At 43.0% G+C, this 16,396-nt stretch overlaps 1 protein-coding gene across 1 annotated transcript in view; it reads left to right on the forward strand.

The window, feature by feature from the left end:
* Nucleotides 1-16,396, forward strand: part of NIPSNAP2 (nipsnap homolog 2) — a 47,763-nt gene that overhangs the window by 23,948 nt on the left and 7,419 nt on the right. The window contains exons 6-8 of the mRNA XM_075852904.1: nt 9,410-9,550; nt 10,868-10,899; nt 14,119-14,213. Coding sequence (XP_075709019.1) covers nt 9,410-9,550; nt 10,868-10,899; nt 14,119-14,213 — 268 coding nt within the window. The remainder of the gene's footprint in view (nt 1-9,409; nt 9,551-10,867; nt 10,900-14,118; nt 14,214-16,396) is intronic.

Below are 16,396 nucleotides of genomic sequence, written 5' to 3' on the forward strand. Positions count from 1 at the left end.
CAAATGGGGTCACTTCTTGGGGGAGTCCACTGTTTTGGTCCCTCAGGGACTTTGCAAATGCGACACGACACCTGAAAACCAAACAAGCTCCAAAAGCCAAATAGTGCACCTTCTCTTCTGAGCCCTGCCGTGTGTCGAAACAGCAGTTTATTACCACATATGAGGTATTGCTGTAATCTGGAGAAATTGCTTTACAAATCTTGGGGTGCTTTTTCTTCTTTAAGTCTTGTCAAGATTGATTATTTCTACATTTTATTGGAAAAAAATTTAGATTTTCATTTTTTATTTATTTTTATTGGAAATAAAATAAGAGTCAATTACACATATACAGGGTGGGCCATTTATATGGATACACCTAAATAAAATGGGAATGGTTGGTGATATTAACTTCCTGTTTGTGGCACATTAGTATATGGGAGGGGGGGGAAACGTTTCAAGCTAGGTGTTGACCATGGCGGCCATTTTGTATCCAACTTTAGTTTTTTCAATGGGAAGAGGGTCATGTGACACATCAAACTTATCGAGAATTTCACAAGAAAAACAATGGTGTGCTTGGTTTTAACGTTACTTTATTCTTTCATGAGTTATTTACAAGTTATGGGTGACATTATGGGTGTCAGGTAGGAGCATTCCTAGATGAACAATTTCCTGGAAAGTGGATTGGTCATCGTGGGCCAGTTGAATGGCCCCCTAGGTCTCCCAATCTGACCCCCTTAGACTTTTAACTTTGGGGTCATCTGAAGGCAATTGTCTATGCTGTGAAGATACGAGATGTGCAGCAACTGAAACTACGAATACTGGAAGCCTGTGCTAGCATTTCTTCTGCGGTGTTGCTATCAGTGTGTGAAGAGTGGGAGAAGAGGGTTGCATTGACAATGCAACACAATGGGCAGCACTTTGAACACATTTTATAAGTGGTCAGAAACTTGTAAATAACTCATGAAAGAATAAAGTAACGTTAAAACCAAGCACACCATTGTTTTTCTTGTGAAATTCTCGATAAGTTTGATGTGTCACATGACCCTCTTCCCATTGAAAAAACTAAAGTTGGATACAAAATGGCCGCCATGGTCAACACCCAGCTTGAAAAGTTTCCCCCCTCCCATATACTAATGTGCCACAAACAGGAAGTTAATATCACCAACCATTCCCATTTTATTTAGGTGTATCCATATAAATGGCCCACCCTGTACATTCGAAGAATAACATGTATCCAGTAGTCCAAAAGATTTTAAGAAACAGCTGACACTATGCATATAAAATGACCCAATATAAAAACAAATGTTCAACAAACACATTTCTGTACAGAGAAATACAAAATCATAGTAAACAAATGCATCAGAATTATTTGAGCAGATACATGATCCGGCATGAGCCGTACACCTCATACTTTGGCATGTAAACATGTTGTCCAAGAGAATACATAGCATCCCACCAATATTCCCTAACCAAGCCCAATCATCGCAATCGACAAAGAATCGGTCAAACCTTGAATTGTACAGTGAGTGTGATTTGAGGCGCACCAACCACCCCAAATTTAAAGAAATTTTGTGGGATGACCACGATGTTTATATACAATTTTCTCATATGGAGGGATGTCGTTGATCAATTTACGCCATTGAGCTAACGTCGGCCGCCTATCAGCCATCCATCTTATAGTCACCGCCTTCCTTGCCATGAAGAGTGACGCCCTAAGAAAAATTCTCTCATGCACCGACCACTGTTCCTCCGACAGCAACCCCAGCAAGCACATTTCGGTCTTGAGTTGAACCTCTTTCCCTGAAACTTCGGTCAGTAACGCTACTACCTCTTCCCAAAAATTAGAGATCCACCGACATTGCCACATTAAATGTATAAAGTCAGCCCTATCCCCACCACATCTATGGCAACAAGAGGAATCCCGCCTTTCCATGTGTCTCAATCTGATCGGCGTTAAGTAACATTGATGTATTATATACAATTGCACCAATTTATTATTAGCAGCATGAGAAACGAGCAAATGGGACCTCTGAGCCTCACTCCAATCCTCGTCAGATATCGAGGGGATTAATTCCTTCCACTTACTCTCTACTACCATGGGTTCTAATCACATTTTAGCATCCATTAAATGAGAATAAATTAGGGATACGTACCCTTTCGTTGGTGGAGTGCTTAAAAGTGTCACCAGAGGACAACTAGAAAACGTGGATGCTGTTGAAAACTGGCTAGTCACTTGATGATTACGTTGCATACAATGCAATGTATCCCCTGAGGTATTTTAAAGGCCTCTCGAATCTCACTGACCGACATGAGTTTTATCTACTTTAAGTAATTGTAACAAGGTATTTATGTCTCTAGAAACCCAGTAGGTCTTCCCAGGTAAACTCAGGAGATGGGAGAAGCTCGGATTATCTCATAACGGGACATCAGCCACCACCCCATCAAATCCAAGTACAGACTTAGCTTGTTGCCAAACTCGTCTTGCCAATTTGTGTAAGGGTAGCAAATGGCGATGACTAAACTCATGTGGTTCCAACACTGGCCACAAAGTTTTTAAGCCCAGTACATGAGCTAGGTGAAGTTCAGCATTAGAAGAGATGGGGGAGAGACCCAAGTCACCAGGTATCGAAGCTGACCCACTAGATAATACAGAAATACATCCGGCAGCGCAGCCCCAGCCTCATCTTTAGGTCGCTAAAGTGTTGACATTTCAAGCTTAGAACACCCCCCCCCCCCCCACACACACACACACACAAAAACGGAGCAAACAGTTTGGCGATCATTTTGAAAAAACGCTTAGGCACAATCACATCAACATGTTCCAGTACATACAACAGCTTAGGTAAGACTATAATTTTCAATAGATTCAATCGTCCCGCCATCGATGGGGGAAAAAATTTCCACGCTTGGAATTTATCCTTTAGGTATTCAGTAAAGGACTGACATTTAAATCATTGGATCGAGTACTATCCCTGGTAATACAGATGCCCAAATATTTGAAGTCGGGTGACTCTCAAACCACAAAATTCTGAATCCCAACCATAATCATCCCTTCTCAGAGGCATTAAGAAAGATTTTTGCCAATTTATCAATAAACCTGAAAATTTGGCAAAGACATTAATGATGGAAATAGCTCTAGGAAGAGCAGCATTAGGGTTAGCCATGAAGAGTGCCATGTTGTCTGCTTAAAGACCCATCTGATCCTCAGTAGAGCCTATTCTTATTCCCAGATATGCAGAATCTTGTCTAATCCTGAGAGCCAATGGCTCTATAGAAAGTGCAAATAGGAGTGGTGAAAGGGGGCACCCCTGCCTCTTGCCCCTATGGAGGCAAAAGGGAGGGGAGAGCACTCCATTCACCAACATGCCCCCCCCCATCCGATCTGCGACGCAACTTGCACTCCCTTATATTCTCAGAAGTGGATTTACCAGGTATAAACCCATATTGGTCTGGGTGAATGACATCCTGTATCCCCGTACGTAATCGATTAGCTAGCATTTTGTTCAATATTTTATAATCCACCGTTAACAGCAATATTGGTCTATAAGACCTATAATCCTCCGGATTTTTCTCCGGTTTTAATAAAACGACTATGCTTGCATTTCACATCGAGTCTTCACATCGAGTCGAGGGAGAGCAGATTCCCGAAAACTATATTCAAAAAGAGTCAACAGCTGAGGAACTATCCAGTCTTCATACTGCAGCTAAACCTCAAGTGGGATCCCGTCCGGACCAGATGCCATCCCCTCCAACATTTCCTCCCCTGTAAAAGGGGCATCCAACATTTGCACATGCTCTGACGTCAATACAGGAAAAGACACCCCATCCAAATACGACTCCAACTCACCCAGCTCATAATCAACCCGAGAGGAGTATAAGTGGCCATAGAATAATGCAAATTTATTAAGAATATAGTCTATTCTAGATCGTGCATTGTGTTCTGGAATATGGCATGTAAATTTTCTCTAATACCAGTATGAGTAGCCCTCCATAAATCTATCCACCCCATTTCTTGCATAAGTAGGTTCAGTTGTGACGGCCCAAATGAGCTATGTCCCTTAGGACGGTGGAAAGGATCCATAAAGGGGTCCATAAGAAGGTTGACATCCCCCATCAATATAATAAGGGATCCCGGATATGAAGATGCAAACCCCATTGTATCCTGGACAATCTCCAGTGTGGCCGGTGGGGGGTTATAAATCCCCATGATCACATGGGGACACTCATCAATGACTGCATACAGAAAAATAAATCTACTATGAGGATCAATGCTTGACTGTAGCAGTTTCCATCTGAGCCTAGAATGTACCATTATTGCCACCCCTCTAGAATACGAAGTGTGCGAGGCATGCCCCACCCATTGTAACCAGGGTTTATTCAGAACATGAACCGTATCAGGGGTCACATGCGTTTCTTGCAAACAAATCAAGTGGGGTTTGTGTTGTCTCAGAACAGAGAAAATCACATGCCTCTTGTCAGGGGAGCCCATACCTCGCACATTCCAGGACATTAACTGTAATCCCACCATCTCCCATTTTGATCACTTAGCTTACAGTCATACCCTAAAACTCCTCGGACTAATATCTGATCATCAAAATTCCCGATCCAGTAATTGTATCTTACTATTCATAATACATTTAGTGTGAGCAGATACACACAGCCAAGAATCTAGTGGGGTAGTCTCTACAGCTAGTGTATCTTCTGCCGTAAAGACCCAAGAGTACCTGAATACTACAACACTCCTCCCGGCCAGCACCATTATATAGGAAAATCTAGACTTATTTATAACTGGTCCCCAAGTAGAATCCCATATTTAGCCTATTACAGAAGAATAATGTGATGAATAGAAATATCTTTAAGTAACCAGTGCCATGAATTCCACTAAACCTGCTGCAGTAAATAACCATGTACAATTCTTCAGCAACAGCACGTATTGCATCAACCATCAGGATTAACATATATGGCAAACAATATTGTTGAACCAGGAGTGCCGTCTATCTACTATAGTCACCCATCATGGACGTCTATTAGGATCAGCGAAGAAGGAGAGCGTCTGTTTTTAGTTATCCAGTCATCAGCTTCATGCCATTAAATATGGGATCTGCAAGTCCCGAAGTCTTCTTTTAATCTGAGCATAGGACGCTCTTTGTCGCTGCAGATCAGGCGAGAAATCAGGATAGATGGATACCGAAGTATTGTCAAACCGGATCCCTCCAGCCTTGCGGACCTCCATGAGAACGGTATCACGGTCCTTACAGTTTAGCAGGCAGGCTAACAGGGGTCTCGGGGGGGCTCCTGGAATGGGAGGTCTAGCTGGTACGCGATGTGCCCTCTCCACAGCAAACGCCAATGAAAATGAGGCTTCAGGGAAGGTGTCCCTAAGCCATTTTTCCACAAATTCTCCAGGGCATGGCCCCTCCAACTTCTCCGGCAGTCCCACAATCCAGAGATTATTTTGCCGCAACCTATTTTCCAAGTCATCCGTTTTCTGTCACCACAAATCCACTTTTCAGTGTAGGTCTTGTATATCAGCCGGCAAGCCCTCAGTGTGGTCTTCCAGGGAGGATACTCGACCCCCCGTCTCAGTCACCAGCTCTCTCAGATTTTGAAGGTCTTCGCGCAGCAGGCCCACATCTACCCTCACCTCATCAATCTTAGCGGTAAGCGATGCTCGGGTATCGAGGATAGCAGTTAAGGGCTTCTCTGATGCCTCTTGTAGTGTCATCTCTTTATCTGAGGCAGCAAGTGTAGAATCCTCTACTGCCGCCATTGTGGACGTCTGCCTAGAGGAGCTCCCGCCGGCGCCACCTTGGTTCACCACGCGGGCATAAGCTTTGTTTTTCCGCCGCATCGGTTGCCTTAGTCGGTCCCATCCTGCTCTTGGGAGATTTCCTTCCCTTCTTTCACTGTAGGTATGGAATTTTGGCAGGATTTATAGACTCAGGATGAGATTAAGCAGGATACTGGCCCGGAGCTACTGCCGCACACGTCCTCTCACATCAGCAATTGGCCACACCCCCCTAGATTTTCATTTTTACGGACTAATTACACTAAATTCAGCAAAAAACCTGTGGGGTTAAAATGCTCCCTATACAACTGTATAAATTCCTTGAGGGGTGTACTTTGCCAAATGGGTTATTTTTGGGGGTGTTTCCACTGTTTTGGCCCCACAAGACCTCTTCAAACTGGACATGGTTTCTAAAATATATTCTAAAAAAAAAGAAGGCCCCAAAATCCTTTAGGCGCTCCTTTGCTTCTGAGGCCTGTGTTTCAGTCCATTACCACACTAAGGGCTACATGTGGGATATTACTAAAAACTGCAGAATCTGAGCAATAAATATGGAGTTGCATTGCTCGAGTAAAACCTTCTGTATTACAGAAAAAAATGGATTACAATGGAAAAAAATAAATTTGTAAATTTCCCCTCTACTTTGCTTTAATTCCTGTGAAACACCTAAAAAGGGTTAAGAAACTTTTTAACTGCTGTTTTGAAAACTTTGAGGGGTACAGTTTTTAAAATTGGGTGACTTGTGGGGGTTTCTAATATATAAGGCCCCCAAAGCTACTTCAGAACTGAACTGGTACCTATAAAAATAGGTTTTGGAAATTTTCTTGAAAATGTGAGAAATTGCTGCTAAAGTTCTAAGGCGGGATTCACACGACCGGGTCGCGTCCGAGCCCGAGTGCCGGCCGGTAAAATCGGCCATTCTGCCCGGCCGGTTTGCATAAAGTTATGCATCCGTGCCGGGCCGGGCAGATCCGGACAGTGACATCAGCGGCAACTCCTGAAGGGGAATCCCCATGTGTTCGGGGATTCCGCTTCAGGAGTTTCCCCTGATGTCACTGCCCAGATATGGACAGAGACATCAAGCGCTCTATCCAGGAGCGGAATCCCCGAACACACGGGGATTCCGCTCCTTCAAGGAGCTAAAGTGCGGCTAGCACATAGCAGAGCGGGGAGATACCTCCCCGCTCTGCTATAGTGGCGTCGCTACAGTAGTAGCAGCCGCAGCAGCAGCTGCTGCAGCTGCTAGCGGCGCCATCAAAGGTCCCTTCCACCTGCTGTACACCCCGGCCCTGCCACACCGTGTACAGCGATGCCATTCGTCAGAATGGCATCAACTCCTCCTCCTCACATGCACTCTGCGCTGTGAGGAGGAGGAGATAGAGCGCAAGAGCCGGAAAACCCGGCCGTCACTCGGGACACATCCCGGTGATGGCCGGGTATTACCCGGCCCCATAGACTTCTATGGGAGCCGGGCGGCCGGGTACCCGGGGCGAAAATAGAGCATGTCCTATTTTCTGACGGCGGTTTTCCCGGCCGTCAAAAAATCGGTCGTGTGAATAGCCCCATTAGGGGTCTATTATTCCTAATGCAGCCGGGTGCCGGCCGATTTATGAACGGCCGGCACCCGGCCGGGAAACCCTGCCGTGTGAATGAGGCCTAAAACTTGTAACGTCCTAGAAAAATAATAGTATGTTCAAAAAATGATAAAAAAACATAGTAGACCTAAGGGAAATGCTAATTAGTAACTATTTTGTGTTGTATTGCTATCTGTTTTACAAGCAGATACATTTACATTTGGAAAAATGCTAATTTTTGCACATTTTCTCTAAAGTTTGGTGTTTTTAACAAACAAATACTGAATTTATTGATAACATTTTTCCACTAACAAAGTACATTGTCACGAGAAAACAATCTCAGAATCGCTTGGATAGGTGAAAGCATTCCGAAGTTATTACCACGTAAAGTGACATGTCCGATTTGAAAAAATCGGCTTCGTCCACAAGGCCAAAACAGGCTCAGTCCTGAAGGGGTTAGATAAAAGGGTTGTCTCATCATGAAATCTTATACTTTTATACTGAAGCCGTCCCAGGAATCAGCTGATCGTTGTTCGCTTCAGAAATATCCGGCTGCCCATTCATTTTCTGTGCAGCGGCGGTTGTAGTATTACGGTGCAGTCACGCGCGACTGATTTTGTTGCAAACATTTTCTTAGACTAAAAATCAGTTCCCGTCATCTGAATGGGGTTGTTTCTGCAGCAGGTGCATGAATTTCTGCAAGTTCCATTCTGATGAATGGAACTGATTTTTAGCTGCAGAATGTTTTTGCCACAAAATCTACCGTGTGACTTCATTTTTACATGCTGGGCCTACCAAGTGAATGGCTGTCCATGTAATACATGGATGGGCCGGGTCCGCCAGAGCTATGGCTGCTGCTTGCAGCAGCTCTGTCTCATAGAGGGAGGCCTACCCTCTATATTATCCATACGCCCTAACAGGACATATGGACCGGGTTTGTCGAAATATAACAATATGTTTAATCTCTAAGCTGTTTCAAAAAATAATAATAATATGCTATGGTTCTAGCTTTATCTAAAGCAGGGGTCTCAAACTCGGCCGGGTAAGTGGGCCGCATATAGAAAAAATGGGAAGTTGACGGGCCGCATTACTTTCAAATTTGATACAATACAAAATTATTGTTAATCAATTAGTTACTTAAACGACTATAACACTATATTACTAGAATAATAATACTACATTACTATAATAATAGCGCTAGGTTTAAAATTTGAGATGTTTCTCCACGTGCTTATTTCAACAATCCAGCTTTCCAGTTTGTGTCGCTAAATGCAGTCCGGCGGCTCAGTTAGCACACATGTCAAGATTGGGCAGCCCCTTTTTAGATGGAGGCTGCCGCAGTGCCCTCTGTGGAGGCTGCCGCAGTGCCCTCTGTGGAGGCTGCCGCAGTGCCCTCTGTAGAGGCTGCCATATATGGACAGAGATGTCAGGGGCAACCCCAGAGCTGGAGTCCCAGGCAGAGCGCTAGTAGGCTCTTCCTGGGACTCCAGCTGTGCTCCTGACATCACTGGGACTCCTGCTCTGGGGAAGCCCCTGACATCATTGTCGATGTATGGACAGCGATGTCAGAGGCTTCCCCAGAGTCCCGGAGCAGAGCCGATAATAACGCTCTGCCCGGGACTCCGCTCTGGGGAAGACCCTGACACACTGTCCATATATGGGCAGATATGTCAGGGAATTCCGCAGCGTCCCGGAGCAGAGCCTATACTAGCGCTCTGCCCGGGACTCCGCTCTAGGGAAGACCCTGACATCGCTGTTCATATGTGGACAGCGATGTCATTGAATTCCACAGAGTCCCGGAGCAGAGCCGACACCAGCGCTCTGCTCGGGACTCCGGCTCTGGGGAAGCCCCAGACATCGCTGTTCATATGTGGACAGCGATGTCAGGGAATTCCAGAGTCTCGGAGCAGAGCCGATACTAGCGGCTCTGTGTCCCGCAGGCCGCAGATGACAGCCCCAGGGGCCGCATGCGGGCCGCGTGCTTGAGACCCCTGATCTAAAGGGTCATTCCATACAATAAACTAATCTTGGATGTATTTTTTATCTTTACATTTTTTTCATGGATTAGGAATTCACCGAATTTCGCAAAGAAAGAGGCAATATGTTGCTGTCCCGTAAAAATCAGCTACTACTTGAATTCAGCTTTTGGAATGAACCTGTCCCTAGAAAAGGGCCAAATATTTATGAGCTGAGATCCTACCAACTTCGGGTGAGTTTTGATTCAGCATGAGTTTATTCCTTATATGTGTTACCTGTTACAGAATTGTGTAGTGGTGGCATGGAGGACAGTACTAACAATGTTAATAGGGCACATGTGATATTACGTGCGTCACGTTAATTCACGCGCTCTGATTTTGCTATCTCTTTTTGAAAATTCTAGACTTCAGCAACAAAAAATTCTGTTTGGTATTAGTGTCTTCTACTTTTTCATAAAAACTAGTTAGAATATGTCTTACCATTCACCCAACTGATGCAGGTCCTGGTGGTTCTGAAGTGTTAATTTCCCATTTACATGGCTTGCATATTTCCATAACTCAGTATTGATTGGCTTAATACACTAGCGGACAATATTTGCCCCTCAAATAAGCTCTGTTACAATTTTAAAAGGCACAAGAAAATTTTAACTGTTTCCCAGTGTTTGAGAGCAGCAGAATGAAGAAGATTGCGCAAAAAGGATTTTCAACTGTCTTCACCATAACTGTTAAATGTCCACGAAGGGGATAGTCGGGCTTGCGTTTTAGGAACTGTACACAATTCCCACTGGTCACCTTTGTTTTACGGGCGTACCAGTGTCATTGAAGCCCTATCTGTCAGCAGAGTTTGGCAAATGGACTATTCAGCGTCCCCAACCGATAGTTTTTGGAAATACAAAGACCTGCAGATACTGGGCTTCTCTCCACACTGCAGAATACGTAATATGGTACAGTGATGCAGTGTGCTACCCCAAACTCTACTACAGGGGCTGTATTGCAGACACTCTTATTGCCCACTAGGTTGATAGTTCATGGATATGCTGTAGGAGCCTGTGCGCACTTGTCTTATGACTGGTGTGTGCTTTCATTTTAATCCAGATGCAATTATAATTTTGGCATGACGTGTAGCTAATACACATACACTGTATCCACGTCTTTATTACTATAAGCATCAGATTAGATCGGTTATAATTACTTGTGTCTTAGAACATATACAGTATATGCATGTTGGTAATATTTGCTAAATTGTCGAATGTCTAATTTTTTTAAGGATCATAGCATGGAATGTTTTTGTCTGGATTGTGTAGATTACAGCCATTCACAACTCTTGAGTTTTTTTGTGCTGTTTTCCTTATCTATTTGAGGTTGTCATTATCAGTATGGTATTCTGTGTGTACAGGCTGTCTACTAAAATTGTACCGTGATGTGATGCCATGTATAACTGCTGGTGATTTTGTGTTTAAGACCTCCACTTTATATAGATTAAATTATTAGTGCTGCCCTCCTAAAACTTTCCATTTTGCTACATGGGACATGCTTTTTTTCTTTTCCAGCCCGGAACCATGATTGAATGGGGGAACCACTGGTAAGGACACAACACATTAGACTAATAATTCCTATTAAAAAACTTGTAAGAATGTTTGACATATAGAGAAGTTTTTACTGAAGTGACAACAGGAATTGCAGCCATATTGGTTGTCAAATTCGCTTCCAGCCAACTGATGGTAACACCGTCAGATTGTTATTGACCGAACGTGCTAATATGATCAAAATGTCTGCACTTCCCCACAACTGAATAGTGAAATGCTTCTATCTCTCAGTAAAAAAAAAAACATAATCACCATTGCCTACTCCTTTAATTCATGACCATTTTTACATTTTGGGCAAAAAATCATTTTGAAGGATAATTCTACTTGTTAAAGGTGTTATCTGGGGAAATAGAATGTAGGACCTATCCTCGGGATAGGCCAACAATATCTTATCGGTTGGGATCCGACTGTTCGCACCCGCTTGAATGGGAAAAAGCTGTAATACTGTGCTCCGCCGCTACGAATCAACATTGTACAATATGGAGCCGTGTAAGAAATTAAGGGGAAAGCGCGTACGCCAAAGCGCCGCAGCCCTTTCAAACAGCTGATTGGCAGGATGCCGAGAGTCGGACCCCCACTGATCAGATATTGATGGCCTATCCTAAGGATAGGCCATCAGTTTTATTTCCCCAGATAACCTAGTAAAATTTAGTAGTGACGCTATTTCAATATAACATATCATGGAATGGGAAAGGGGATCTTGTTCAGGGGAAAAAATCATTAACCCATGAATTACCCCTTCCTTTATTTATATGGCAAATACTGTGAACTTATTAAGGGCATTTTGAGGTAATAGATCCAGAGCTGTATCTAGCATGACTCTCTATTCTGGGGACTGTGTTCAGTGAACGCCAATATCAGTGGGGTTATATAATGCTTCCATGTACGTTTTTCACTGTGGTTTTCCCAATGATAACACACGAACGGTAGGAGGGATTGCCTTGTGGCTGGCGCTTAACCCCTCAATGACCGTTAAGGGGCCTTATTCTATAATGCCATGTTTTTATGCCACTGTAGAATAACGGCTGCATAGAAGATTGGGCATCCATGGGTTGATTGTCAGGCTGTCAAAGACTGCTGGCCACACACAAGAAAAGGCCTTCCCGATCATTGCATACATAGCGCTCATATGAGTGCAGTGTATACAATGGAGACAGTGGTGTTGCCAATGCCTCCATTGATCCCGGCGATCACGGGATTGTTGGGAAACTGGTCATGTGACCCTGCTGCTTGGTCTAACTAGCCCTGATAGACAGTTGCTACTTGTCAGGGCTGTTTTCCTCTTTAACAGGGGATACTATATAAGCTCCAGTTTGAGTGGAAATATGCAATCTAAAAAAAAAAACATGTCTTCCCGAAGGTCTTTTCTTACCTTTTATGAGACACATAAAAAAAAAATCTATGGAGTAAAGTAAAAAAAAAAACAAAACAAAAAAAAACTGTAAATAATAAAAAAAAAAAATAAAAATAAACCTCCCGCCAATCATATGCAAAGGCTTGGCCCCAAACCAATACGTGTTATAAAGCAAAATAACCATTGGACAATGTCAGGAAAAAATATCTATTGAAATAAAGAAGTCCCAAGATGGTGTGCTGAAGCGTCACATGTAAACCTATGGGTAAATAAAATATTTTTACTTTTTTTTCACGTAACTAAAGCCCAATATTTCTAATAAATTAACTTTTTTGGTATAAAAAAATAAATTAATCTGCATAGAAAAGAGAAAAAATCTTCTGGTCATTAAAGGGTAACTAAACGTTCAACAAACTTCTGTGATCTCATAGTGACATGTCAGAAGTTTTAATTGGTGGGGGTCCAAGCACGTAGACCCCCACCAATCGGTAAAACTAAGCGACTGAAGTGCTCGGTGAGCACTGAGCCGCTTAAGTTTCTGTTCAGCTTTTTCCGGAAATCGATGTAGCGGTGTACGAAGTTAATAGAAAGTCTGAGCCCGTATTCCGCTACATCGGCTTTCTGGAAAAAGTCTAACAGAAACTAAGCGGCTCAGCGCTCACACGAGCGTTCTGCCGCTTAGTTTTAGCGATTGGTGGGGATCTCAGTGCTCAAACCCCCAGCAATCAAAACTTCTGACTTCCCTCTGAGATGTCAGAAGTTTGAACGTTTATTTACCCTTTAAGGCCTAAAAATTTGGGGAATTCATCATAATCCTTTAAATCTCGATGTGCGTGACATGCCCAGTTATTCCTCTCAGCCAGTCATGTTGAGAGGGATCACATACTCGTAAGGTCGCTTTCACACGAATGCAATACAGGTTCTTTTTTGTGCCCGTATTATGGAAGCCGCACCTGGGCCACCCGCCATTCATGAGAACCGGAGTTAGAACACCATGACTTTTATGGTGCTCTAATGCCGATTCTCATAAACAGTGAGAGATCCGAGTTATATTCGTAGTACGGGTGCAAAAAAGCACCCGTATTTATGCTAGTGTGAAAGCAGCCTAAGGAATTCCCAAGTGCGTGTGTGTGACATGATCAATCAAAACACAATAGTGCATTGTAACCCCTTTCCAAAATAAAAACCTGTAAACATTTTGCTGAAAACAAATGTAGCGAGTCACATGAAGAATGCAGTAAGCGGTGTCCTCTTTTTACATTTAGTTGGTTTGATAAACTAATAGTTTTTTTCTGGTACTATAACCAGAATGTAGCTCCAATCTAAAAAAAACAAACCTAAAAGAACAGAAAATTAAAATGGGTAATGTGGGGAGCAAAAATTATTAGCAGTGTACCAATTTCAGTATAGGAGTACACTGCTAATATACAGATGTCTAGTTGCACAGCCTTCTAGTCGCATGTCACCGGCCCCGCTGTACTCTATGTACGAGCAGTAGTACAGCAGAGTCGGTCACGTGATGCAGAGTCGTATCGTCATCAAAGAAGGCTGTGCATCTAGAATTCCGGTCCCCCGGAAGCGCAATAGAAACCTATGAAAATCTCAATCAGCGCGACGGGAGACCAGAATGCATATTAGCAGTGTACTCACATACTGCTGTACACTGCCAATAATTTTTGGTCCCCACATAGCCCCTTTAAGATGACATAACAGGGCACTGATGTTCACAGCTTTATCTTGTAAATTACTTTTACCAAAGCCTGTATTAGATTTAATTAAAAAAAATAGCAATATATTCCTTATCAAGTCATTTGAAATACCGTTTTAATATGACCTGTGTAATTTTGTTTCTGTCTTTCAGGGCCCGTGCAATTCGGTATCGGCAAGACAATAGTGAAGCTGTAGCTGGATTTTTCTCTCAGATTGGACAGCTATATATGGTCCATCATTTGTGGGGTAATATATATATTTTTCTTGTACCTATAGGACTTTTATATCAACTAATACATGCGTCTATGTTCATGGATCTAATGACCGAGTTGCTTGCATGGAATTAGCCAGCCATGAAGTCCCTGAGAGCCGCTCCCAGGGGAACAACATTAACACAATTTAAATTCATATTTAAATCTGTGTTTGTATTTGTTTAGAACGTTTTATCTTCCGAGCTGAACTGTCACGTTTGAATACAACATCTGAGGGATGAGCTTGAAACCGCAATGATCTTCAGAGCAATGGGGCCACAACAGTAAAACACCTGAACCCCCTTTAACATTGGACAGAGATTTTTATTACAAGGATTCTCAAATAAAGCAATTTTTTAGAATTTTCCTATGAATTAGGGCATATAGACATAATAGAGAGAGGGGTCTCCCACTCCAGACCCTCTCTCTATGAGCCACAGCGGAGAGCTGCTGAAAAGAAGTTGGTTTATTTTAAAGTTGTTGTGCAGTCATAAGAAAGGATAAGCCATCAATATCTGATTGGTGGGGGTCCAACAACCAAATCAGCTGTTTTGAAGGGGAGAAAGCTGTAATACTGTGAACCAGTCTGTTGGTGATTCACAGTACGAGCATGTAGGAAACATCTGATCAGCGGGAGCAACGGTAGTCCGGCCCCGCCGATCAGTTTTTTATGGCCTATGCTGAGAATAGGCCATCAATTTCTTATGACTTGACAACCTTTAACCCCTTAACGCTCCAGGACATACTATTATGTCATGGTAAGTGCATCATTCGCGCTCCATGACATAATAGTATGTCATGGAGTAAACACGGCGCCCTTCGCGCGGGGCGCGTTCATGAGCTGTGATAGCTGCTGTTTCCGACAGCAGACTATCACTGCTCAATGTGCCGGGACCGATCGCGGAGCTTCCCCGCCGATTAACCCCTCAGAAGCCGTGTTCAATAGCGATCGCGGCTTCTTAGGGGTTAATCCGCCATCGCCGGCCTGCTACACGATAGCGGCCGGCGATGGTGACTATGGCAACCGGACACCAAACAATGGCGTCCGGCTATGCCATAGACGGAAGCCTAGTGGGTCCTGACAACGTCAGGACCCACTATGCTTGCTGTCAGTGAGTAGCTGACAGTTCTAATACACTGCACTACGCATGTAGTGCAGTGTATTAGAATAGCGATCAGGGCCTCCTGCCCTCAAGTCCACTAGTGGGACAAAGTAATAAAGTAAAAAAAAAGTTAAAAAAAGTTGGGTAAAAATAAGAAAATAAAAGTTTTAAAAGTATTAAAAGTAAAAATCCCCCTTTTTCCCTTATCAGTCATTTATTATTAATAAAAATATATAAACAAACAAATAAACTATACATAATTGGTATCGCCGCGTCCGTAACGGCCTGAACTACAAAATTATTTTGTTATTTATCCCGCACGGTGAACGCCGTAAAAAAATAAATAATAAACCGTACCACAATCACAATTCTTTGGTCACTTCACCTCCCAAAAAATGGAATAAAAAGAGATCAAAAAGTCGCATGTACCTAAAAATGGTCCTGATCGAAACTACAGTTCGTTACGCAAAAAATAAGTCCTCGCACGGCTTTATTGATTGAAAAATAAAAACGTTCTGGCTCTTAGAATATGGCAACACAAAAAGTGAATGATTGTTTACAAAACATATTTTATTGTGCAAACTCCATAAGACATAAAAAAAAACTATAAACATCTGGTATCGCCGTAATCGTATCGCCACGCAGAATAAAGTGAATATGTCATTTATAGCGCATGGTGAACGCTGTAAAAAAAATAGAATAAAAAAACAATAGTAGAATTGCTGTTTATTAGTCACCACGCCACCTAAAAATAGAATAAAAAGTGATCAAAAAGCCGCATGCACCCCAAGAAAACTACAATGGATTCCTCAAGGGGTCTAGTTTCCAAATTGGGGTCACTTTTGGGGGGTTTCCAATGTTTTGGCACCACAAGACCTCTTCAAACCGGACCTGGTGCCTAATAAAAAAGAGGGCTCAAAATCCACTAGGTGCTCCTTTGCTTCTGAGGCCGGTGCTTCAGTCCATTACCGCACTAGGGCCACATGTGGGATATTTCTCAAAACTGCAGAATCTGGGCAATAAATATTAAGTTGCGTTTCTCTGATAAATCCTTTTGTGTTATAAAAAAAATGGT

The sequence above is a fragment of the Rhinoderma darwinii genome, chromosome 2, assembly GCF_050947455.1.
Source record: "Rhinoderma darwinii isolate aRhiDar2 chromosome 2, aRhiDar2.hap1, whole genome shotgun sequence".
In the NCBI taxonomy this organism is placed as follows: domain Eukaryota; kingdom Metazoa; phylum Chordata; class Amphibia; order Anura; family Rhinodermatidae; genus Rhinoderma; species Rhinoderma darwinii.